The 27,842-nt window shown below is 35.5% G+C and overlaps 1 protein-coding gene across 2 annotated transcripts in view; it reads left to right on the top strand.

The window, feature by feature from the left end:
- The window catches only part of LRRC7 (leucine rich repeat containing 7), a 446,889-nt gene that overhangs the window by 397,294 nt on the left and 21,753 nt on the right, over nt 1–27,842 (top strand). For both annotated transcript variants that reach the window (XM_047871231.1, XM_047871230.1), the window contains 2 exons: nt 5,174–5,395; nt 18,642–18,734. In XM_047871231.1, the coding sequence (XP_047727187.1) occupies nt 5,174–5,395; nt 18,642–18,734 (315 nt within the window). The remainder of the gene's footprint in view (nt 1–5,173; nt 5,396–18,641; nt 18,735–27,842) is intronic.

The following is a 27,842-nucleotide window of genomic DNA, read 5'->3' as shown; positions in this document are numbered from 1 at the left end:
AACCTGATCTGTCTTCCCTTGTTGGTAAGGACCTTTTTTCCCTTGCTGCTTTCATGATTCTTTCCTTGCCTGAGTATTTTGTGAATTTGACTGTGATATGCCTTGTTGATGGTTGGTTTTTGTTGAATCTGATGGGAGTCCTCTGTGCTTCCTGGATTTTGATGTCTGTGACTTTCCCCAGGTTAGGAAAGTTTTCTGCTATGATTTGCTCACATAACCCTTCTATCCCTTTTTCTCTCTCTTCATCTTCTGGGACCCCTCTGATTCTGATGTTGTTCCTTTTTAATGAGTCACTGATTTCTATAATTATTAAATTGTGCTCTTCTGCCTTAGTCTCCCTCTTTTTTTCTGCTTCAATTTTCTCCATAAGTTTGTTCTCTAAATCACTGATTCACTGCTCTGTCTCATCCATCCTTGCCACTGTGGCCACCATTTGAGATTGCAGCTCAGTTATAACATTTTTTATTTCATCCTGACTAGCTTTTATCTTCACATAAAGAGATTCTAATCTGTTTTCAACCCAGCTAGTATTCTTTTTTTTTTTTTATTTTTTTTTCAACATTTATTTATTTTGGGGACAGAGAGAGACAGAGCATGAACGGGGGAGGGGCAGAGAGAGAGGGAGACACAGAATCGGAAACAGGCTCCAGGCTCTGAGCCATCAGCCCAGAGCCCGACACGGGGCTCGAACTCCTGGACCGTGAGATCGTGACCTGGCTGAAGTCGGACGCTTAACCGACTGCGCCACCCAGGAGCCCCCCAGCTAGTATTCTTATTATCATGATTCTAAATTCTAGTTCAGACATCTTGCTTGTATCTGTGTTGATTAAGTCCATGGCTGTCATTTCATCATTTTCTTTATTTTGGGATGAATTCCTTCATTTCATCATTTTGAAGTAAGAAAGGAATTAATAAGGTAAAAAACATTAAAATTAAAAACTTAAAAACAGTACCAAAAAAATCAAATAAAGGATGCTAGATCCTAGGTGTGTTCTGGTCTGGTTGTTGAAAGGAGCTTGATAGAGTAGAGAAAGAAGGAAAAGATAAGGAAAAAAAGGATAAAAAAGGAAAATGCTTGAAAATTTGAAAAAATTAATACAATAAGATGAAATGATGGAAGGAAAAAAAAGAATTTGAAAGTTTTACAAATAAGTAAAAAATAGAGTAGGAAAAAATTAAAGAAAAATAATAGAAATGAAGAATAACAAGAATTTTTTTCCTCTTTTTGCATTCAAGAATAAAAACAGAAAAAAAAATGAATAGATGGACCAGCAAACAGACTGAAGTACGATTAAAATTACATTGGTTTCCCTTAGAAGTTGAACTATGAAACTCTTTATAGTCCATAAACTAAGCAGGCGGAGAGACTTGTGTTGTTCCTGAAGAGTGAGTTTGGCCCAGTTGGGCTGGGCTCCATTCTCCACTAGATAGGGCTGTTTAGCTTAGTGGGGTGGATTGTTGTGGCACATGTAGGTGTGTATGCACATGCATGGGAGAGGTGAAATTGGTGTCACCCAGCTACCCAATCTCTAGTATCAGAACTCTGTGCTCTCCCTAACCAGCAATTGTACATCTCTCCTTTGTCTCTGGCTTCTGTCCACTTCCCGCTTTTACACTGTGACCAAGCCATCAGGTTGCCAGGCAGCACCTCCCTCCTGAGTTTTATCTCATATGTGACTGTGTTTCCCAACCCCTCACTTCTGAGGGACTGCAGCTTTGACCTACTCAGACCTTCTGGGTGAGGGTCTCACAGAGCAATGGCCAGATGCCAGCCCACCCTCAGGACTGTTTGGGACACCACGCTGCGGCCGATGCCCAAAGACTGTAGCTGGGTGCCAGCCTGCCCCAGAAAAAAATCATGCAATCATGTAACAGCAGCATTTCAGTGATTATGGAAAATCACAACACACATCTGGTGCCAGGCTTTCCCCCTTAACATCCTTGTTTCAGCACCAGCGAATGTGATTGTCTCTGGGGACCATTTGGGACCTTTGCCTGTGGAGAGGCCGCACAGCCTCTACCAAGTTTCCTCTCAGCAGGGGAACCGCCTCTCTCCATGTGGCCTGAGGACCCTGAAGACCTCTTTCTCTCTGCTTCTGGGGATTCGCCCTTCCCACCAGAGCACCACCAGGTATCAAGCTGCGGGGTTTCAGACTCTGCACTCCCCCTGTTTATAGAATCTTGATGGAATTTAAACCCTCTCCTTTCTAATTTCTCCCTTTTTTGTTCAGTCCTTTGTGTACACTTTCTTTTCTCTCTAGCTGCTTTTGGGCATTGGAGGTGCTTTCTGTATTCTCTCCCCCTCGCCGTCCTCTCTCCACAAGCAAAAACAGCTCCCTGCCCTGCACAGCTCCTCCTCTCCCCTGCCAGGTCACCTCTCTGCACTGCATACCTGCTGAGTTCTCTGGTTCAGGTTGTACAGATTGTTGTGTTAATCCTCAAATCAGTTTTCTAGGTGTGCAGGATGGTTACATTTCAGGGACGAGAGATGCAAAAAAACTTCCATGCTATTCGGCCATCTCTGCCCCTCTAGATCCCTCTAAGTTTTTCTGGGTGTTAACAATTCTTTGCTTGTCTATGTGATCACTTTCATTTAAACTGATGGTGTTCCTCTTTTCCACTGGCTCAAGCACTGACTGAAGACCCATGAATTATGACAGTGGAGGTGACAAGCAGGTATAAGTGTAAAATCAATTTATTGTTCCATAGCCAAGTTGTACAGCTTCAGTTGGCCTACATCATCAGCTCCTCTAACTCCAGGAAATCAATGTCTAGCTATGTAACTTAGCATAGTTTAGCATGCCAGTGAGTTCATTCAGAGTATAGCAGCTCAAAATGTCATACAGCTTATCATGGCTTTTCTCTCCTACTGAACAAGAGAATGTGAAATTCTATAGAGGTAGGAGAGAATTAAACTAAAGACAAAAATTTGACCAGGAGGGTGTTCAGTCATCTAGACTAGATCTCAAAGTTGCAACATCTCCTTTCATTTAGATTTCTGAGAAGGGAATAGGTGCAATAAAGAAATATATTTTTGCCCTTTTTAAAGCTATCTTAGTTGCGTTTATGATGTTATAGTTTTGCCATTCTTGGTTAGTTGTGTTGGATAACGTTGGATTGGTAATTATTTTCACATTGTGCTCGTTTTGCCTGACACTTTTTTTGCATCTTTTCTTCCAATTTTTCATGACTGATATATGTTTTGTGTTTCTGAATGTAAAAAATTGTACATGATAATAAGCTAACCAGTTGGGGTCTAAATATATATTCAAATGGTTGTTTACTTTGCTATTCATATTGTGAAATAATAACTTTGAGAATTTTTTTACTGAAATCACCTTTTGTTTGGAACCAAGCAATATGCCTCCCATCTTCTCCAAATGATATTCCATGATCACTATTTTCTATGTCTCACATTGCTCTTTTTTTAAGAATTTTTAAAAATTCAAATTAATCTCTTCCTTGAATACATGTTTAATAATGTTTCCTTTATTCCTCCAATCTGATTTCTTAATCAAAAATCTTGATTAGTCAGACTTTCCTAGCTAATGAATTACAAATTTGTTACTAATAGCAAAATTCACAGCCTTTCCTAGCTAATGAATTCTAAGGTAAAATTCGCTTTTGAATTCCAAATTATCTACCCTTAAAAGATCAAAAAAAAAACTAATTCAGGAAGTAACCCCTCAGATGTTTTCCGTAGTAATAGGTGATGTACCAAGCACAACAGTAAAACATATGTTTAAAACTATTAATGATAAGCATTCACTTTCCATGTTAGACCTCCATGTTAAACCATACATAATTTTGAAAGGCGTATGCTAGGTTACCAGCCCACAAGCAGAACTGCTTGGTTGGTGGAAAAAGTTTCAGAAAGAACGATTCAAGGAACCAATGCTAGAACAAAGGCGAGAAAATCAAAGTGAGCACAGAACAGTGGTATGCACCATATCATTTGAAGATTGGAGACCAAGTGAACATGTCTTCTCCCTCCAACAGCCACCCTTAAGAAGTGAGAAATGATCATTACTGGGTCAATTGGTTGGCTCAGCTGGTTAAGCGTCCAACTTCAGCTTAGGTCATGCTGTCATGCTCATGAGTTTGAGCCCCACGTTGGGCTCTGTGCTGACAGCTCAGGGCCTGGAGCCTGCTTCCAATTCTGTGTCTCCCTCCCTCTCTCTGACCCTCTCTCATTTGCACTCTGTCTCTGAAAAATAAACAAACATTAAAAAAAAGTAGATTTCTTTACATGAGGTACTAATAATCTGTCTAAAACTCACAATGGGATGATATGCATGCAGAGCTCACTTTGAAGACCTTTCCATATCTAGTGCCTCCATGAGTTACAGATACTCACAAGAATTTATCATATCATTCATTTTCAATGTGACTTAAAGATTCCCAAAACCATACTCTTGATTTAATAATGCAGAAAATGAATAAATACTGATTAAACTCACCTGAACAAGCTCACTATGCACTGTGGCACAAAGGAATATATACACTTCAATTCTTTTGCTACAGAATTAGGAACTGGGTTCTGTCATTCTCCCCCTGATGTTTCCTATACTACATCTCTCTCCCTGCTGTTATTCAAAATAAAATGCCAGAGGGGCGCCTGGGTGGCTCAGTCGGTTGAACGTCTGACTTCGGCTCAGGTCATGATCTTGCAGTGAGTTCGAGCCCGCATCCGGCTCTGTGCTGACAGCTCGGAGCCTGGAGCCTGCTTCAGATTCTGTGTCTCCTTCTCTCTCTGCCTATCCCCCACTTGTGCTCTGTCTGTCTCTCAAAAATAAATAAATGTAAAAAAAATTTTTTTTAATAAAATAAAATAAAATGCCAGATAGAACTCCACTTTATTTTTAAGTTGTGACTTCTTTTTCTTCTTGAAATTTTTCAGGGAGAATTTTGCTCCCTTAAAATCAGGGACAAAATAATCTGTGGCAAGACATCAAATGACTATGAATGTATTTATTGCAACCTTGCTCCAATATTAACATTTTCACAAACCACAGTAGGCAGACCCTTACTGTTTTTTCATTATCCTTTCCAGCAGTGGCTGAGAGCCCAAATGATGCCACTTTACCAGAGAGGTATTCTGTACGTGTTTTGTACTTTAATCACATCCTTTCAACACCATGAATCTTCGTCTGACAAATTATCTTCTCCACAGGCAGGAAGCCACATCCAGACTTTGATGGGGTCCCAAAGCCTTCAGCATCGGAGCCGGGAGCAGCAGCCATATGAGGGAAATATAAACAAAGTGACCATCCAGCAATTTCAGTCACCATTGCCTATTCAGATCCCCTCTTCACAGGCCACCCGGGGACCTCAGCCTGGACGGTGCTTAATTCAAACTAAAGGGCAAAGGAGTGTGGATGGATATCCAGAGCAGGTGAGGAGAGTTTTTATAATTGATGAAGTTTCAGGGAATGTTCAGGGCAGTCCAATGAATCCATGGTTTACCTTCTCTCATTTATGTAGTCTGGGACAAATTAATGCTGTCACCATGTTGAATGGAGTGGAGCATTCTTTGTAGGGGTTTTCTCATTATTTTCAGTGGTTAAACACTACAACACATAAAAATTGATTGTTGATAAAATGTCCTTTTCACATAAGGAAAATCCGATGAACTGGAAGTTTTTCTTGTTTATCCTACACCATCTACTCAATTTCAACTCCAATTTAGCTCTATTGCACGGCTTTTGAATATTAGAGTCAGGGGATTAAGTGTATTTACCAAGGCCTCTGGTGAAACTGACAGTGTAAAACTGTGGGACAGTGGGAACCTTTTTTGAAAGTCCTATCTTCTGATTGCTGAATAAGACAAAGATAAAGCTTTGCTCTGAAGAAAATGATAAAGAGCAGTTTGAACGGAAACATTTCTGAAATGCTCCAAAAACTACTGACAAATACCAAGTAGCACAAAAATTGCTTCTCCTTTGACGTATCTAAAATTAGGATTTACTTTTCCATTACAGAATCTGTTTTTCTTCCTTAGAACCAGAAAGCTGAATAGGATCTTATCTATTAAATTATATTACACTTAGAAAGCAAGACATTAAGATCTTAATACTCCCATAAAATTAATTTCTCTTATTTCATTCTTCAGATAACTTGGCAAAGCTCGTACTGACTTCACCAACTCCTTAATATGGTATATAAGGATTTCATTTTATTACTGCCTACTCTAAGCTTCACACATTACCCTACCTTATTTTCTGAACATCTCAGACATTACCTTCGTCCTCCAGTTTTTTCTTTTACACTGTTAATAGCCATTCATTATTTGGATCCCAGCTGCTCTAGACATTGCCTCTATTTCTTAAAATCCTTCTTGAAGCTGAGATTATGTCTTAATCATTCTCAGAATCATTGGCTTTTTTTAAAAGACAATTTTCTTCCTATCCTGCCTTGATCTAGGTCAAGTGTTGGATTTAAGGTAATAAGGTAAATAAACCAGAAAGATGCCTTTAATCAGGTTATGATATGATGTTTTTAATTCTCCAGAGATTCTTAAACATTGACAAAGTTTTAAATTATGCCTTATTTACAGGCACCTAGAAGGCTAAAAATGATTCATATTTCCTCTCCCACAAATATCATAACCTAACCCAGTTCTCTGATTTAGTTATTTCTATTAGCAGCTACATGATCTTTTTTCACCTAGAATCAGCGCATTTAAAAATTCACTGAGATCAATGCCCTTTTTTACCTACTTTGAATAATAGGTTTAGTGAGCACTGTAATTTTAAAGACTTTTTTACCTTATTTCTCAAAAATACATAAATTGTATAGTTTGACCAATGAGAGGTTTACTAAATTCTACAATTATATACTAATTAAATTTAAAACATCATGATTCTTTTAGAGAAGGTATTTGTAGTTGCTTGCAAATGTTTTGATCCAGGTGCCTTTCAAACTGAGAGGTAAAAACTGAAACATTCAATGGCTTTGTTAAGAAAGGGACTTAAGCAAATTCCTCTCAGCTTCCCAATTTTTTCTGCATTGGTTTCAGACTGAAATGGTTTGAAATGCTGAGATTAAACTTTGGATTGACCATGAGAAGCCTAAGGAGTCTTTAAATAATGAGCACTAGTCCCCAAACTATGCTCTCATTCCCCTGAGCTATAAATCTGACATTTTCTCAAAACTTTTTTTCACAATTCACTGTAACATTTTACCTACCACCGGTGGTATGCTAGATTCATACTGGGTCGTTACTTCCCAACTCCTCCTTCAGTGACATCACACCATAGGATGAAACTATGGGCATAATTACACCAGGGAAATTAATGAACACTACAAATCAGGCTATCCCTTACCCTCAGCCAGCTTGTAAACATTTTCCAGCACACCACCAAGTACTACACTGTTTTCTTTCATCTCTTTTTTTTCCCCCTAACTTCTCCACCTCTTCACCTAACCCCATAGCATTCAGGAAAGCGAATACTAGGGGTGGGTCTCAGAATTTGGAGTTGAGTCTCATGTTAATGCTTATTAGTTGTGTGACCCTGGCCAAGTCATTAACTCTTTCTGAGGTTGTTTTCCTCCTTATAAAATGAGAACATTACCACCCACAAACAACGTTCAAAGATTTTTGTTAAGAGTCAAATGATACAATTCTACACACACATACACACATAGTTAGCCTGGCACTGAGAGTACAGAAATAGGAAATAGAAGAGGTAGAAATACATTTTAAGAATTAAAATATTGGAGGGCACTTCATGATACCAGTCCCAACCTCCCTAATCTACAAACAGAAAATCAAAGCAAAATAAAACCAAAAAGAGAGAGAGAGACAAAGAGGCTGAAAAAGGTTATGTATATCACTCTCATAATGAAAATATTACATGTATTTTTTACTTTTCTGGGTTATAATTCCTTTGAAAACTCAGACCTCTCCAATGTGTGTGTGTGTGTGTGTGTGTGCTCGCATGCGTGGGCATGCTTTAACGACTTTTATCCCATATTTAACAAGGGAAAAAAAGCGAGAAAAATATTTAAAATATTTTAAAGCTATATAGTTTCACATGAAAACTATAGAGTAGTGATTGAAATGCAAAGATCAAGGAAGTAACTGAAAATTTCTAATGTGGGTTCCAGTCATATAAATCAAGACACTCTATTTTAATAACGCATTTCTAGTGGTGCAATTAAAAAGCCATAAAGAGAAAAACAGTTTTCTTAAGTAATGACAACAATGTTAGTTTGGCCAAGTACAGACATCTCCCAGCTTACAATAGATTGACTTAACTATTTTTCAACTTTATGATGGTGCAAAAGCAATACTCATTCAGTAAAAACTGTACTTTAAATTTTGAACTGTGATCTATTCCTGGACCAGCAATATGCAGGACAGTACTGTCCCCTGAGGCTGGGCAGTGGCAGTGAGCTGCAGTCCCCAGTCAGTCACAGCATCACGAGGGTAAACACTGATGCACTTATAACCATCCTGTACCTGTGCAACTGCTCTGTTCTCTTTTTTAGTAGGGTATTCAATAAATTTCATGAGATATTTAATACTTTATTATAAAATAGGCTTTGTAATAGATGGTTTTGCCCAGGTTGGCTAGTGTAAGTGTTCTGAGCACATATAAAGTAGGCAGGCTAGGCTAAGCTATGATGTTCAGTAGGTTAGGTGTATTAAATGCATTTTATGACTTACAATATTTTCAACTTATGATGGATGTATTTGGATATAATCCTCTTGTAAGTCGAGGAAGATCTGTACAGTATGGAAAAAACCTAAATCATTCATAATTTTTAAGTGCAAGGAGACATTATAAACATAGTATAGAGAGACTACACAGCATGATGAAGCACCATAATTTCTATTAAAGTTTGGAGATTTTACATTTAAAAAAAACTAATCATTTTAAAAAATAAAAATAAAAAAGGGGTGGGGGCGCCTGAGTGGCTCAAATTGTTGAGCATTCAACTCTTGATATTGGATCAGGTCATGATCCCAGGGTGCCTTGGACTCCACACTGAGCATGAAGCTTGCTTAAGATTCTCTCTCTCTCTCTCTCTCTCTCTCTCTCTTTCTCTCTCTCCCCCTCTGCCCCTCTCCCTGCTCCTGCTCTCTCTCTAAAAAATTTAAAAAAATTTTTTTAAATAATCACTTATTGCAATGCTATAGTTGAAAAAAATCCAATTAAAATGAATACAAATTTTTTAATTTAAGGAAAAGAAATCTGAATGAAAATAGGAAAAGAAGTGACAACAGTTACCATGCATTGAGTGTCTGCTATGCTAAATATACTATATACAGTAGCCCCCCCCCCCTTATTCATATGGGATATATTCCTACAGTGAATGCCTGAAACCATGGATAATATTGAGCCCTGTATATGCTGTTTTTCCCATACATACAAATCTATGATAAAGTTTAATTTATAAATTAAGCACAGTAAGAGATTAACAATAATGACTAATAATAAAATAGAATAATTATAACAATAAACTGTAATAAAAGCTATGTTAATGTGGCCTCTGTCTCTCTCAAAATACCTTATATTGTACTCACTCTTCTCGTGATGATGTGAGATGATACAAGGCCCACATGATGAGATGAAGTGAGGTGAATGATGTAGACATTGTGACAGTGTTAGGCTATTATCAACCTGCTGAGGATTAGTCAGAAGGAGGATCATCTGATTCCAGACCACAGTTCACTACGGATAAATGAAACCATGAAAAGCAAAATTGCAGATAAGGAGGGACTACTGTATAGTATATATGTCGTATATACTATGTATATTTTTTAATGTTTATTTTTGAGAGAAAGAATGAACAGGGGAAGGGCAGAGAGAGAGAGGAAGACAGAAGATTCAAAGCAGGCTCTGCACTGACAGCAGACAGCTGACGCGGGGCTCGACCTCACAAACCGTAAGATCATGACCTGAGCCAAAGTCAGATGCTTACCCGACGGAGCCACCCAGGTGCCCCTATATTATGTATCTTAAACACAGGCAGGGCTTCAGGGGTGTGTGACCAGTGCAGTTACACAAAGTCTTGCACTTAGAAGTACCTCACACTTGGTTTAATGCTCTGCTTTTGCCATTGTGTCATTATTAATAATCATTGAACAAGGAGACTCACATTTTCATTTTGCACCACTAAGTATATAGCGGGTCCTGCTTACACATAATGTTTTATCTAATCATCACAATAACCTTTTCTTCTTTGTTGTAAATGAAGAAACCAAGGCACGGAGAAAATAAGTAACTTGTCAAAGGTATAATTGGTCAAGTTGGAATTTTACCCTAGGTTTGTCTGACTCAAAACCGAAGTTCTGTGTTCCAATTCAATTAACCACATGACCTCAGACACTTGCCCGCTGTGGCCTCAGTGTCCTCTTCTGTCAAATAATATTAATTAAATCTGCTTCAGCTACAATTCAGACTTACAGAACTGCCTTATGCAGATGGAGTGTTGAACTCACATGAGCACTTCCAATGCTTTGAAAATCAAAAAGTACTGAATAAATGGAAAGTTTTATGATTAACAAAAACATAGCTCTGCATCCCTTAATGTGACCTAAAGAACTAATGCATTTCTAATCTTATTAGAATAAACTCCATATAGCAATAAGCATATATAATAAATGCCACCACTGAGGACATTGAATGAATTAAAATGAATGTCATTTTTTACCTGGCCAGAATTCTTAACCTTGTTTAACCATAGAAAAGCACTTAGTAAACTTTGACGTTCCTCCTCAATGATGAAACATCTCAACTTTCAAACCACCTGCCACAACAAAACAGGGCAAAATGTCCAACAGTTCTAATTTAATGCACTTATATTTACATATTTATTTTTCAGAGGTGTTGAAAATCAAGTCTGTTTTCAACTCTAGGATTAAATTAAATAAAATATATGGAAGTAAATTTTAAACCATAAAGTGCTACCCAGATTCAAGTCTATTAATTTCTATAGACTATAAATCTGATTTCATAATGGATGTTCTTTTTAACAAATTATTTACAACACAAAACCATGTGCATATTACTTGAAGTTCATTTTCAGGGGATTTTACTTAGAGATTTCAATGCATAAGCCATCTTGACTATTGACAAACATAACAGAGGATTTGAGTCAGAGTTACATTAAGCAGTGGAAGAGTCTCAGCTCTTCCCTTTGTTTCCCAATCCTAGTGAGGATCCTAGCCTTACCATCCCCTGTACTGTACAATACTGTATATTGGTTGTTCGCAACCTCAGCTGTACATTAGAATCTGTTCAGGAGCTTTAAAACTGACACCTTGGCCTCCTTCCCAAAGAAACTAATTTCATTAGTCTAGATGTGACCTGGTTAATGGGAACTTTTGAAACTCCCCGAATGAATTCTGTTGTGTGGCCAAGGCTAAGAGCCAATACTTTAGATATTGTATAACTCAACAATTTACTGCTGGGTAATTACATTATTGTCACTAATTTGATACATACATTGTCCATAATTTGCTGAATATTTCTAAGAGGAACTAACATTAACTTGGTTTTTCTTTTTTGCAAATGTATAATACAAGGCAAAGTATATTTATATATATGTGGAACATACAGATATCAAAGCAGAAATAGGAAAGAAAAACATCAACATGATGCTTCAAACATCTCAAAACCCTTTCATGTATTAACTTATTTAATCCAATTAATAATGATCTGATAGAGGTAGAGCACTTTCTGTTTTATTAACTAGAAAAGTAAGATTCAGAGAAGTTAACGTCTTGCCTGTGGTCACACAACCATTTAGAAACTAAGCTGGTATTAAAATCCAGTTTCTTGAGTCAAACACATTATATGCTGCAGCCTGCTGCACTATAGCCAAACACAGAGATCAAGAGCAAGCCCACATGGAAACAGTAAACTATGGAAAAATAAATCCCTGAGTCCATGTCTGCCCCAGACAAGAGGACACACCCGCTAATCGACCTAACATACAAGGATGGCAGGAGTTCCATAGATGTCTCTTGCCAGTTCCCATGAGTATACATTCAAACTAAAGTTTGTCCCTGAAAGAGAACTTACTACCTTCGAATTACATTAGAATTAACTTCTGTGAGTTATACAAAGTGATCTGCATCCCTCATATTCAAGGGAAAAGAAACAAAACAAATTCCAAAACCACCCCAGTCTACCTTGGAAGAAATCATTTTAATATTTAATAATATGTGGAGTACATGAAACAGTTTGTGAAAAGATAATATTTCAGACATTTCTTTAGATGCTCTGGTCAGCTGCCTAAAGAGCTCATAAGGGTGAGCCTTTCATCTGTTGAGGCCAAGTGAGGAAAACATTATTCTGAGTGTTTGATATAAGAATAATAACTTGGAAATTTTTATTTAAATTATGGATTTTTAAATTAAAAGGTAATAATTTGATGAAGATGGTTAGAAAATAGGTATTAAAATGGTTTTAATATATGTTATTTACTCAGTTTGTTTCAGGGACATCCCATACCTCATTCTATTCCACTTAAAGTATTCCTATTTATATTTTTCCTCTAGAATTTTATTCTTCAGTAACCAAAATAATACTGCAACTCTGAAGTTATAATCCACAGTTTGAAACAAATAATGTGTAACTCAACAGCACAAATTCTACAAAGTAGAGTTCAGTAAACACTGCAGTAGGAACAGAAGGCCTCTGTCAGTGTTCCACTAAATATATGTTTGATTTCCTTGGTTTCTTTCCTCAAGTGAAGGAAATGAAGTGAATGACCTTTATAATTTATTTACAGACAAAAAAGCATTTGAGTTTCTTTTTTTTATTTTTATTTAAATTTTAGTGAGTTAAGCATTTGAGTTTCTGTTTCTTAGATACACACAGAGTCGGCTACTTTTTTCTGGAAGATCTAGAAAATGGTACATCAGAGGACTTTACTCATTAATCTTTATTTAGTATGTCTTTTCAAAAGATTTAATTAGCACTTTGAGTTGGACTTACATCTCTAATTCACAACAAAAAAAGGTATGAACATAGAAGAATAAAAAAATTAACTATTCTTGAATATTAACATTTATATATTTGATTATATTATATAATTATCACATATTATCACATAATTATCACAGTATATAATTATATATAGTATATTAATATATTATGTATCATGTAATATCAGATCATGTCATTATATAAATCATATCATGTCACACTTCTGCTTAAAAAGCCCTAGTGGCTTTGAAATTTCTGGAATTATATATATCCTGGCCCCTGCCAGTCTCTTTCGCTTTCCTTCCACTATTCTTTCTCTAGTCATGCTGAACCTGTTGTTGTTACAGCTTTATTGATATAATTTACACACCTTGAAGTTCACCTGTTTCAAGTGTACAAGTCAACGGGTTTCGTATATTTATAAAATTGTGCAACCATCACCATAATGTAATTTTTAAACATTTTCATCATTCCAAAAAAAAACTTTGTACCCATTAACAGTCACTTTCCATACGGCCTCCCCTTCATTTCCTCCCAGCCCCAGACAATCACTCATCTACTTTGTGTCTCTATACATTTCCCTACCCTGGGTATTTAATGTAAGTGAGATCATACAATATGTGGGAGTTTTGTGACTAATTTCAGTTAGCATAATGTGCTAAGTGTAGAATGTATTACTAATTCATCCCTTTTTGTATTGCCAAATGATATTCCATTACATGGATACACCACAAATTATTTATCCATCAGTTCATGGACATTTAGATTATTTTCACTTTGGGGCCGTTATAAATAATATTGCTAAGAACATTCATTTCTAAGTCTGTGTGTGGATGTATGTTTTCATTTTGGGGGGGGGGGGCAGTTACTTAGGAATAAAATTGCTCAGTTTCACAAAATGGTAATTGTCATCTTGAGAAGTTTCTAAACTCTTGTGTATAGTGGCTACCACAAACTACATTCCCACCAGCAATGAATGAGTATTCTAATTTTTCCACTTTCTCACTATTATTTATTATATTTATATATATATTTATTACATATATGATACATTATATATGATGATTATTATATATAAAATAAAAAATATAGATATATCTATATTTTTATTATAGCTACACTCTGAAATAGTATGTCATTATGATTTCAGTATACATTTCTTTAATGACTAATGATGTCGAGTGTCTTTTCATGCATTTATTAGCCATTCATATGTCTTCTCTGAATAAATGTCTATTAAAATTCTTTGGCCATTTTTAATTAGGTTATTTGACTCTTTCAATTCCTGAACTGTAAGGGTTGTCCATATAATCTGGATATAAGACCCTAATCATATATATGATTTGCAAATATTTTCTCCCATTCTGTGGGTTGTCTTTTCATTTTCTTGGTGGCCTCCTTTGGAGCACCAAAGTTTTTAATTTTTATAAAGTCAATCATATCTTTTATCACATTTGACTTCATATCTAAGAAATCATTGCCTAATTGAAGATCATGGAGATTTACTCTTAGAGTTTTATAGTTTTAGCTCTGACATTTCAGTCTCCGATTTAGTTTGAGTTAATTTTTGCATGTGGTGTGAGGTAAGGGTAAAAATCATTATTTTGTACGTGGATATCCCATTGTATGGGATAATGGTACATTGTCTCTGTGCCATTTTTTGAAAATACTATTCTTTTCTCATTGAATCACCTTGGACCTTTTGTTGAAAATCAGCTGACCATAAATAGGTTTTGTTTCTGGACTCCCAATTTTATCCTTGTGCCATCTTGTTTCTTGAATTTATAAATACCCATCTGTCTTTAGGGCATTTAAAATAACTGAGTTGGAGGCTGGCAATTTTGCCATTTTTCTTTTTGTTTGTTGCTTCATCTTTTACATTATTCATACTTCTGCTAAAATGTCACTTGAGCATTTGAAATGTAATTTCTTGGCTGTTCTACCTAAAATAGCTCCGCACTCCTGTTCCACCACTCTCTACTACCTTCCCTGCTTTATTTTTCTCACAGCTCATCTCACTATCCAAAATTGTTTATTGTTTACATGCTTACTATCTGTCTTCCCCACTAGAATGTAAGTTCCATGAGGGTAAGGATATTTCTCCTGTCTGACAAGATACCTGGCACATAGTAGGAAATCAATAACTATTTGTGGAATAAAGGCATGAATCATGATTTCTACAATTTTTATTTTCAAAGCTATAATGGTTTTAGCAAGCAGGTAATTTATTAATTGAAGCATTCCTTTGAATAACTAGCATACTTACTAATAGCTGATCACATGTTTTAAGAAGGAACCATTATATACTCTTGACAATGCATATTTGAAAGTATCTTTTGTCACACATCATATTTCTAGGGGATATGGTGCTTTGTTTTAGGCCTACATAACATGATCCATCCAAAGCATATAGGCTGAGAATAGGAAAGTGGGTGATTATTCAAAGAGAAATTAAGGTTATAGCTACCAGAATTAGGATGAATGGATCTTGAGCAGCAAAAACAATAGGTATCCATTGAAAGCTTTTATACATACTGCTAGGAAAGAGAATGGTAATTAGAACATAGCATAGTAAACCGGTTCATTACAACATCACCAAATATCCTTCTGTAATGCAACTCCCTAAACCTGAATGACACCTCCCAACACACACACACACACACACACACACACACACACACTCATATGTGTTGTTTTTATGTCATGTGTATACACAAGTGCTACCATTTCCTTTGTTCTTGGCACTAGGTTGTAGAGCATTGCAAGGCCAAATCAGATTACTACCTTCTAGAGATTATAGACTATGACCTCACAGGGCCTCACTGCCACATTAACAATTCATTTTATCATAGACATCTCTAAATTAACACCCGGTATTTTAATTAGAGCAAGATTGACAGAGACCCAGATGCATCAAGTGATGGAAGCAGCCTCTAAAAGAAGCAAATACACCCTTGACTTCCAGGCTGATGTTTATATTTTCAGCCAGAAATTTAATTCATTGATATCAATATATTAATAGAAAATTGAAATGCTATTTTCATTAAATAAGCTATTTATTAGCCTCTTAGTTCTGACCTTTTGCTAGAAAACCACGTTTCCGCTTTGATAATCCTCGTTCGTTTCAGACTGCTTCTTGGCTGTGAGGTATCGTCTCGTCTTACATTTTATGACCTTGTTACCAGTCAGGTGGAACTCCTTATATTTGAGATGATACTCTCTCTGACATGCTTTATGGGACACAACAGTCACAACACAACCTATTAGCCATACCACAGCATGCCCAAGGGCAGTCTAGCTTCAGATCAAAATTTATGGCTGTTTGTCACATTTATAAAACCACAGTGTCATCTTTATTATTTCTATTATTAAAAAATTTATTGAGGCAGTTCTTCATATAGTTGGCACATATGAAATTTGTTTCCCTTAGATTTTTAGTGCCTTCCAGATTGACAATAATATAAAATAGATACAGTTGGTACATTGAAAGAGAACGACTGGAAAGTACTCTCAGCAATTTACTTTGTAAATAAAATGTGTTGCATATGTTTCCTTTCAGGTTTTATAGTGGCCTGGGGAAAGCCAAAAGTGTATATACCTTCCACATAGTTCATTGTACAATATAAAATGTTCACATGAGAAAGATGTAACCCAAATCTCAAATAATTTAATTGGAAATGCACAGATATATGGAAAAACACAAAGATAAAATGTTTAAATTATATTAGTTTCTCTCTTCCTATTTTCTAATTAACCACTAATAACAAAAAAGGGCTACAAGGTAAACCGGTATATTGAATAAAGCAAAAATATTCCTTCAAGCTACATCAAGCTATTATATGTTCATATCCACAGATGGTGAGCCATATAAATACAAAGCTATTATAAACTGTAGTTGCTAATACCCTATGATAACTAGTTTTAACAAATCTAGCTCAATTAGAGGAAAAGTTATAATTAAACATGTCTTTAAAATAAAAATATGGGAAAGTACTTATGGTAATTGCAGTTACCCATAATTTAGAAACTATTCATGAAAGACTCTACCATAAAAATCACATTAGTGGACAGTTCTTTGCCCTTGTGTTGTAAGTGAACTCTGTAATAGTTTAACATTATATTTATTATTATGAAATATGATAGTAAATTAAGGGTAGTCTCATTAAACAGCCAAACCTAATTAATCCAGTTCCCGGCAACTCATAATATATGCTAATTAAGCCAGGCACAGTACTCAAGTTTGCCTTGATCTATCTAAGAGGTAGAGATTAAAGATACCTTGAAAATAAAAATAGAGAGCATTTGGGCATGTGCATTTGTACATAAGCAAATCAACGGGCTAACTAAGCAGGATTGCTAGGGAAAATAGTAAGCTACTTAAGAAAGCAAACATTTCCAATCATCTTTAGGAACTTTCCCAGTATATATTTACATAAATACAAAATATATGCTAATGTATTTCTTTAGGTTTTCTTCTTAATTCCTTATTAATCTTTTGCCTCCCAATCTCTAGTAACACTTGGTTCACCTAGTTCCAGCACTTGTTCTGTGCTTAGAAGTTATAATAAAAGTGTGGGGTTTTTTTTCTTTCTTTCTTTATGTAACCAAAGTGTATGCTACCTCTGGGGTCCCAAGTCTTTCAATCACCTAGGGTCACTCCATCCCACTTTTCATGAAAAATTAGCTTTTTCACCATGGTCCTCATACATATCCTAGCTCAGAATCATCAAGAATTCCTAGGTTTGCTATAATTCCTCTAGGTCATTCATGGCAATGATTTTCCTTCTGCTGGGTTCTTGATCTACATTTTGCATACACTCTTACAATAGCTAACATCTTTACTACAGCCTTAGCATGATTTGGACTTATTCCTGGTGCCATCTTTTCCCCATAGGTCTCAAAGCACAAGGCTCTTGTGTTTAACAGACTTTCATTTGGGCTTAGGAAGATAATAAAGCACAGAATACTAGAAGATTATCCTTCACTTTCCTAAATACTCATCGACTATTGCCTATCACCGTTTCTCCATATCCTTGACCTCTTTCTTTTCCAGTGTCTTCTGTCTTCCAAGGGCTCTAACTGTCCCTCCAGGAGCTGGTGACAAACCCAAAATATTTATTACTGAGTATTTCATTCTTCCTCTGTTCCACATACACTCAGACTATGTTCAAAAGTTCTACTCTTTTTCAAAATAAAAGCCCTATATTTCTAAACAATAGAACCATCTACCACAGAGATGAATTGAACTACTCTCCTGGAAAGCAGTGGCAACTTAATTAAATAACCATATTTTCCCCAAATGTACACTTGCAAATTTTCTTTCATTTATTCATACAGTCCCTTCTAAATTGATCAGAATATATGTGGATTTAAAGTAGGTAATTGAAATAATGTACACTCTTGTTATTGTTATAAATCTTAATTTTTAAAAACTGTTTGTCAAAATGTATTCCTACACATAGTAATGAGTAAATTCTTACTAATATCTGCTTTACCAGGTAATTTCAAGCTAGTTTCAATGATACCTTATGCCTATAAGAGCACTAAATAGTTTGTTTGTCTTTTCTGTACTAAGTTAATATAGGCTAACCCTGACAACTTAAGTGAAATGTGAATCTCTCTACTGTGATGCAGTTATTTGAAGATATTTAACCTTGATATATAGTTGATCACTTTTTTTATATCTTTTTTACATAGTTTTGTGTGAGAATAGAAAAGAATCCTGGCCTTGGATTTAGTATCAGTGGTGGAATTAGCGGACAAGGAAATCCATTTAAACCTTCTGACAAGGTAAGAAGTGAATTTCTTATTGACAGTTTTAATTAGGAAAACACTGTCTTCTACCAAAGGAAAAAAATGTCAGAAAAAACCTACTGGGCTTTAATAAACTAGCTAATTATTAATCCAATTACACACTTTTTCAGCACAAGGGAAATGGAATTCACTGCAGTGCTTGACAAATCCTAAGAATAGGGAGAAAATTAAGCATTCTCTTTGAAAGAAAAGGTTTTTTGGTTTTTTGTGCTTTGTTTTGCTTACATTTGTATATATTTTCAAAGAAAACTATACAGGCAATTTATTACAAGTTGTTTCCAAAAGTTTACTTGTAGATCACTTATTTGGGAAAATGTTTTCTCATAGTAACAGAATGATTAAATAATGCTTCATGGCCAGGGCCAGCTGACTGAAATATCTTTAAGTTATCATGGTCATAATGTATTTCACTAATAGAAGTATGGACTGAAAGACCACCGAAAATAAATATTCTGTGGGAAAATTAAAGTTAGCCATGGCAGAAAAATCAGGGCCTCCTCTTATGCTTAGCCCTGTTTGTCACACCATGAGTAAAAGTTCACCACTACCTCAATGCTGAACACTGAACATGCTGTCCAAATTCATATCTGGCCTGTATGATCCCTTTGTGGACCTGGACCACCTGATTTTTTTTTATTTTGGAAAAGTCACCCTGAGCTACCCTGCTGGCATCAGAGTTTAATGCTCTCAACTTTGAATCAATCAGTAATTATAATTATATTATAATTGATGATAATTGAAACTATTTGCTTTTGACCTCATCAAATTTAATTGCATTTAAGTGGCTTAAAACTTTGGGATGATGAAAACAGACAGAAATTAGATATGAATGAAACTTCCACAAGGTCTCGGTTTACCTCTGAGTCACAACCTGGGACAGATTCTTTCCACTTATCACTATTATTTAAAAAAAAAAAAAAAAAAAAAACCATACATCAATTTCTGATCATAAAACCTGCTTCTGAAAAACCATGGATGCCCCTGCTCTGGAGATTTCTATAGCCTGAAACAGGATTTTATCTCTTAATTTCCTCTACTTCTTCCATCTTCTTGTTTTCAAATGTTGTTTGTGCCCTTCTTTGTTTCCTTTCTGGAGAAGAAGAGAGGAAGAGGTAGACTATAAGGTAGAATTATTCACACCCAACATATTAAGATGGAAGGGACTATAAAGAATTCCCCAGTGGCTATAGATAAGCGTTCCTTTGATCGACTGGTTGGAGCAGCTATTCATATATAAGTAATGTATATGAGGCAGCCCTATGTAATTAGGGGAATGCCAGTTAGAAATGTCTGCGCATCATTAACTACTGCCTTTCTATTTTGAAATGATGTTGAGGATAACCATTGATATAGAATTAAAATACTCATGGTTTAGCAGGACCAAGTGTTTATTTAATTTTGATAAATTATCAATATATCTTAAGACAAAAAAATTATGAAAGTTCACAGTTATCAGAAACATATGGTGGTATTTTTAAAAGACTCAAATCATTATCTTTTATTCATCTTAACCCTTCTCTTTGCCTATGGTTTCACATCTTCTCCCTAAATTCTTCTGATGAGAAGTTAATAATCTTATCATTCTTAAGACAGTTAAAATCCAAAAGACATGTTTTTCACTCCTTTCTCAAGAGCATGTACATTTTTTATTATATTTTTGGAAGGTACAGGGTAATAAATGTTTTTAAATTAAGGATGAACAGATTGCTAAGTGGTCAAGAGGTCTGAATGCTGTTGATTTTCTGCTGTGATTTTCAAGTGAAAGAGACAGTAAATGTGAGACTTTATTCCTGTAATTCTTCCACTGTGACAAATATGAATGCTTTATAACTATTAATTTAATTTCACATTTATGACATTTTGATGTCTCTAGTGAGACTGAACTATTTCTATGACATTATAATGTGCTCTTGTGGTTAAATACAACGGATATAAAGCTTGAATTGATACTGTGTCCACGAAAGATTTCCCCTTAAAAGCACTTTTATTCACCTGATTCCTCTCTAAAACACTTCACAATCTGAAAAGTGAATCTCTATTATTGCAAAATTGGTGAGAGTAATTAAAACTTCCAAATCTGCAGAAGACTGTCAAGACTTCTCTTAATTTATTGACCACTTTTGATGTCACACCAAACATATGGTGGATATTTAATTAGAAGTGTCCAGAGGATCTAAGATATTGGCTCTGACAATTATTACAAGAATTTAATTCACTCACAAGGAAAGGGATTAATCTCTTGGAAATTCAGTTGCATCTCTTAAGCCCCATGTCCCATTCTTATAGTGGTTGCATAAAATTTAGAATAGCACCCAATGCCTAAATTAAACTAAACTATACTAAACTAAACTAAACTTAAACTAAACTAAACTAAAAATGCCAAACAGTAAGAAAATGAAAATGAACTTTAAAAATACTCCTCTCTTCACTGCTGAAAAACAGACTGTTTTTTCATCAGGTGGCTGATTTACAGCTGAGGGTGAGGAGAACCAAATTAAACAGATGCTTAAATTCAACAGATACTACCTGAGTCAGGGTGGATGCTTTGTAAGGAGTCCTAGTCAAAGTTAAGAAAAAGCTTAAACTTTAATATGATATATATTCACTTTCAATAAACAACTCATGGATTAGAAATATTCTCCAGGGGCGCTTGGGTGGCTCAGTCAGTTGAGCGTCTGACTTCGGCTCCGGTCATGATCTTGCAATCAGTGAATTCAAGCCCCGCATCGGGCTCTGTGCTGACAGCTCAGAGCCTGGAGCCTGCTTCAGATTCTGTGTCTCCCTCTCTCTCTGTGCCTCACTCACGCTCTGTCTTTCTCTGTCTCTCAAAGATGAATAAATGTTAAAAATAATAAATAATAATAATAATAATAATAAAATAAATATTTAAAAAAAGAAATATTCTCCAAAGCACACTGTATTATTTTACTTGCTGTTGATGAATGAATGTATGACTGTTTTGTAATGACACTCAAAATTCTAAATATCCAAGATGCCTGGATGTCTTCAAGGCATTGAGAACTTTCTGTATAAAGTAGCCAGTAGATTTGTTCCATTCTCTTCATTATGATTAATGGGAACCACTGTTTCAGCCAAATATCAAGGTCTATTGTGAGACAGGATCCAAACGGATTGCCTATATATAGCCAGATAAGGAAAGCATGAAGTGTGAAGTAATCATCCCAAAATGCTGGAAGTATGAGAATAGGGCAAGCGTGAACTGTGTTGTTCAGTCTGGTAGAAGTTCCAATTTAAATTCTGGGGTTGCATGAGTTTATGCAGAAAATACTTAAGACATTCCAAAAGCTAACTGAGGCTTTAGGGGGAATTCAGGATTAATCCAGATATGGGGACTATTTTGTACTGGACTTTGAGAGCTTCAGACAGCACCTGGTCTTATAAACTTAACTCCTCTCAAAGAGCGCAAGGTAGTCCTAATCAAATATAGTCTCCTGGGGCTAAATGGATGGAGTACCGTTAGTCCTACAGCTTGTGTCATTGTCAGAACAATGTTTAATAACTGAACAGACCAATTCACTTATCATGGAGTTCATTATTTTGGGCTCACTGCCAGGTGAAAACTGCTTTTACATACTTGGAAAGAGAAAACCAGATGAAAATGGCCCTATATAATGCTTGCCTCTGTCCTCCCAGTAAGTGGATGGAAGCCATGATCTGGTCTCCTATCATAGAGAAACATTGCTGTCAGGATAGCCATATGCTGCAGAGAGATGAAAGATTTTGATCTAACAAATCTGATGATAATAATAAAAGGAATAAGAATAATAGCCTTTAATTGAGTATCTACAATGTGCTGGTCACTCTGTTAGGCTCTTTATGTACATGCACTTATCTGATCTTCCTAACAACTTGTGTTAGTTGAGTATTATTATCTGTCATTTTGCTGAGGCCCAGAGGTGTTAATTAACTTGTCCAAGGTCATTTGGGTAATATGTGGCAGACAAGATTTGAACACAAATTGATCTGACTCCAAATCCTTTTCTCTTAATAAGCACTATGATGCATGCCACACTCTGCAAATGCCACTTAGCGGAAGAGCCACATGACAAATTTATACCCTGTAGAGTTGAGACTAATATGATATTCTAATATTGAAAGTATTACAAAATCCTTTAATTAGTCAAGTCTAGATATTTGCTTCAACAAGTCCTTGGAAGTCAGCATGACTTCAGAATTCTCCATTGAACCTAGATAATTAGAAGCAGACTGTACACAGTGGATTGCTAAGCAATTATATAACTTCTGCACTAAGGTATCATTAGAGTGGTGATTCTGCCAGTGGAAGAAACCACAATAATCTCTGCCTATTTTTAAATGTACATGGGATAATAACTCATGATTGCAAAATTCAAATAATTGACCAATACAGTTTCCACTGGATGTTGTTAGAAAGAAGAGACTGGATTAATGGATGACTGATACTGTATTGTTGTAGTGACTTCGTAAGTCAGCCCAAGACTCTGTAGATGAGTGAATTTTAAATGATGCGTTCACATAGTTCATCATTCAGAGACTGCTATCCCTCCTTGCCTTATTTAAGGAGGAAGGATTAAGCTCCTAAAGTTTAAAGATATTAAAGAAAACTCTTAGTCACTTTTTCTATATATTCTAAAAGTATAGTACTGAACAGTCCCACGAACAATCATCTAGTCATAGTATCAAAATGAAAGCTATATTATGGATATCCTCAAAATACTTGATATCAGGAAATACACATACTGGGGCACTGGGACCAAAGAATCACTTATTCTCCACCATTTTATCATAATACCCACATTCAATTGATGCCATAGAGTCCACCCATATTTCCACGGATTTGGGCAATCTGTATGTAGACACAGAAATGAAAAAATGAAAAATTTAAAAATGCCTTAATTTGTCTACAGTACAGGTGAAGTCCCAAGCCCAAGAAAAATATTGTAAACATGGCAAATGTGAAATATAATTGCCAAGAAACCCTAAATAAATGTTCTGGAATTTCAGAATAAGTTATTATATTCTATCCTACGTCACTTCTAAAAGATTGACTCCAGATGCCAAAACAGCCTGCAACAGGACTCAACTTTACACTCTTCCTTCAACACCTAGAAAAACAATGGGATTTTTTCTTTGTGTGGAGATGAGTACTACATCAAATGAAAGTTTTTATATGATAAATATTAAGAGAATATGTATTCTATGAGCAGAATCAAAGCATTTACTTGATACCTTTACTCAGGAATAATAATACTCAGAGGCACACTGGGCAGTGGCAAGTTAGAAAATGCACAAGAATAATTTTCCAGGTTTGCTTAGATTCATGGCATTGGGTAATTGGTAAACAAAAAGATTCAAAAGATACGTTCTTGGCCGATGAAAAAGGTACATGCCATATGTCTATTTCTTGTCATGTATTCTTCACAGATATAAAAATCAAGAATAGCAAACACATTTGTCTAGAACTCCACATAGCATGTGATTTATATTTACTACATAAATATTAAACTGCATATAAAGGGCCACCTGAGTGGCTCAGTTGGTTAAGCGTCCGGCTTCGGCTCAGGTCATGATCTTGCGGTTTGTGAGTTCAAGCCCCACATCAGGCTTGCTGATATCAGCCTGTCAGTGCAGAGCCTTCTTTGGAACCTCTGTCCTCCTCTCTCTGCCCGTCCCTTGCATGTGCTCTCCCCCCAAAAAATAAAATAAAATAAAATAAAATAAAATAAAATAAAATAAAATAAAACAAAACAAAACATAATACATTCTGGTTTCAAATGTGTGCAACTGCAAAGCCCTTTTTCTTTAACGTACACTTTCTAAAAAGTTACACAGATAACAAATGAAAACATTAACATATATAATTTCAAATAATATAGCAATATAGAGAGACAAGAAAAACAAAAACAAAAACAAAAACCTTCCTTGTCACTCCACGCTATACTGCCAATGCACAGCCTTGGCCACTTCATCAGTCAGTGTGTCAGGAATTTACAACTGTATGCCTTCCAGACATTTACCACTGGCCTCTTTGACCTCCTGAGTTCACTGCCATCTCTGAACAACACTTCTAGCAAGGTCTAACTATACAACGATGTGTTAGCCATTATATAAAGCCAAATTAAGTCTAACAGAATCATAGTTTGACTGACTATAGCTTACAAAATAATTTTTCACTTAAAAAATGTTATTTTAGCATAAATGACAGAAAAAGTTTTCACTGAATTCTTCACTTTTCACTTCATTATTTTGAAATGGACAGATAGTGTCAAAAATTATACCATCGAAGGGGCTTTGAGGAAGTCTGCAGTGATGATAATCAGAAAGCTGATTACCGATACTATTTTAGGAATTGCTTCAAAGAAGAATCCACAGGCACCTACAGTAACCTACTCCTATTTTTAATAGTTTCTACTATTTTATGCCATATAGGAAGCTGGAAATAGAAGCCACGAGAGGTCCTGACAGAATCAGTAAACTGTAGGAAGCTCAGCAACCCAAATATTCAGTAGCAGTTGAGGTGGTTTATTAAATATAGACTTTAAAGAATTCATAAAATAAAACAAATGAAAACATGTTTTTATTTTTTCCAAAGAGGCAAAAATCTGAAAAGACAGTGTGTGAAGGAGTGTCATGATTTGTCTTTAAGAGAAAATATGAAAATCAAATGAGAGAAACCTTTTTTAAGCTCAGGAATTTCACCAAGAAATGAGCAGGAAGCAAAGGTACTTTCAGTCACCATGGACAGACAGCCCAGAGATGTTTCACTGTTAGTTAATAATTGGAATACTGGAACAATTAATAAATGGAAAATTAGGGGTGCCTGGGTGGCTCAGTCAGTTGGGTGACCAAGTTTGGCTCAGGTCATGATCTCACAGCTCGTGAGTTCGAGCCCCACGTCAGGCTCTGTGCTGACAGCTCAGAGCCTTGGAACCTGATTCGGATTCTGTGTCTCCCTCTCTCTCTGTCACACACTGTCTCTCAAAAATAAAAACTAAAAAAAAATTTTTTAAAGAGTAAAATTATAATTTTAACCCATATATTCAGAAAAGAATACTTCATGATTATCAGGATCAAACCATAAAAAGATTCTAGTAGTTAATTTGTCATTTCTTAAGGAATCTCAAATAAAGGGGAATAAATAAGTTATTTTGGATGCTTTTAGCAAATCAGAAAAGCAGTATCTTGAAAAAAATATATATATATGGCTATAATATAAATAGCTACGTATATTATGTATATATATGTTATTTGGCTACTAAACATATATATTTAGAATATATATTTATATACCATCTATAGTGGTATTTATGTATATTTAGTATATATAATACAGATTTTTAAAAAATTTTTGGCTACTAAACAAACCCTTAAAATGACCTCAAAGAAGGATACAAATCTAAAGAGCAAACAATGTGTAGTTCTTCCTCTCCATTATAGTGCCACCAGGATGTTTGTAATCATGTAGTTAATTTCTATGGGTTTTACCAGTCTCTGTGTTGCTCCAATGAATTATTAGTAATTTTTTTTACAAATGAAGGCGAGTGATTTCCTTTTTAATGTTTATTTAAAAACTTGTGAAAAGGAGTTTGGTGTTCCTTTAAACATCTGTGCGGAATATTTTTGTGAAATTTTTAGTGGACTTTGGTCAGTTGTAGCGTATTTATATCTCTGTTTTTTTGAGGCTCAAGTTTTCTAGGCTTCTAAACAATGATTTCTGTTTATCTTTTATGGATTTTATATTTCATTGTTTTGTTGACTTAAGTTCATTCGTACACTGAAGCATCATATTCAGCTGCTAATGCCTCTTTTTCTTCCTCTCACCCTTCCCACTCTCCTTCAGTTTCTAATGACCATGGTATACATTTCTTGTCTTGGTACATATAGATTCCTCAGTTGTTAAGGTAGCAAATTGTTCAAAGCCAAAGATTTGATACTCAGCAGTTAGTCTTAAAATATTTTATGATCACACTCCTCATTCATACTGAGGAAAACTATTGATAATAATACGTTTATCCTTGATGTGGCACGTCTTCCACTAATCACAGGGGTTAAATTTAGTCTATTTTATATGTGTAAAGCTGTTTCTATGAGCCACATCCCAGCTTCATATTAACTTGGTCCAACCCATGAAAAAAAAAAAAATATTTGCCCTTTCTTTGCTAAAAAAAACAAAAACAAAAAAACTTTAAAAGCTATTGAATCTATAGCTGTGTTTTCTCTGAGTCACTGTTTCCTCCAAAAATACTTTTTGAACTATCTTAAGTATATGAGAGCATAAAATACTATATTCTATAATATTTAACCAAGGTGTTCTGAATTGTAATGGTAATAGTATGCAATTTTTATTTGAGATATGGCCTTCCTAGAAACCAATTTCTTACTGTCAGCTAGAGCCAAGATTTTTCAGAATTTTAAAGAAAAACATATTTCATAAATTGAAGTTACAGTTCCCTTAAGACAAGTTCTATTTTGGGGTCTACATTTACAATCGCTGAGACTGTCACAGTCATTCACCTTCATCATTAAAAAGCCATATAAAGTTCCTTTCTCCTCTAAAGTTAGAACGTTCAATGTTCACCTTGTAGACTAACTTTCTGAGTCCATTAAAGTTTATGTCCAGAGGTATATAGACTAGGTAACCGGTAAGACAAGGTCTGATTTTAACTCCATGAAGAACCTCCCATACTCGCGACTTTTCAAAATTACTTGTGAAAAGTAAAACTTTTTTAAAAACCCATTCTGGGTACTTTTAGAAAAAAAAATGATTTATGACTTGCACAAAGAGTGATTTAAAAAAAAAATGGGGAAGAAAAATGAAATGGCAACAGGTTCACCTATTAGTAGCATCTGGCCAGCCCTCTCTAGATTAGCTCTGGTTCAAACCTGTGGGGGTCCCTCTGTGATGCATGAGTCCAGGGAGGCTGTGTCAGACTCAAGCACACCCAGATATTGGTGTCTGAGGAAAGCAAACATATATTCTTCAGAAAGGGCTGCAGCACATATTTTGTGGCTCTGTTGTGAGATGCTGTCTAGAGGGGAAAGCCATTATGCTGGTCGGGAGATGTTACACATTAGAACAACACA

This window comes from Prionailurus viverrinus, chromosome C1, assembly GCF_022837055.1.
Source record: "Prionailurus viverrinus isolate Anna chromosome C1, UM_Priviv_1.0, whole genome shotgun sequence".
Taxonomy (NCBI): domain Eukaryota; kingdom Metazoa; phylum Chordata; class Mammalia; order Carnivora; family Felidae; genus Prionailurus; species Prionailurus viverrinus.
This window is presented reverse-complemented; position numbering and strand designations above follow the sequence as displayed.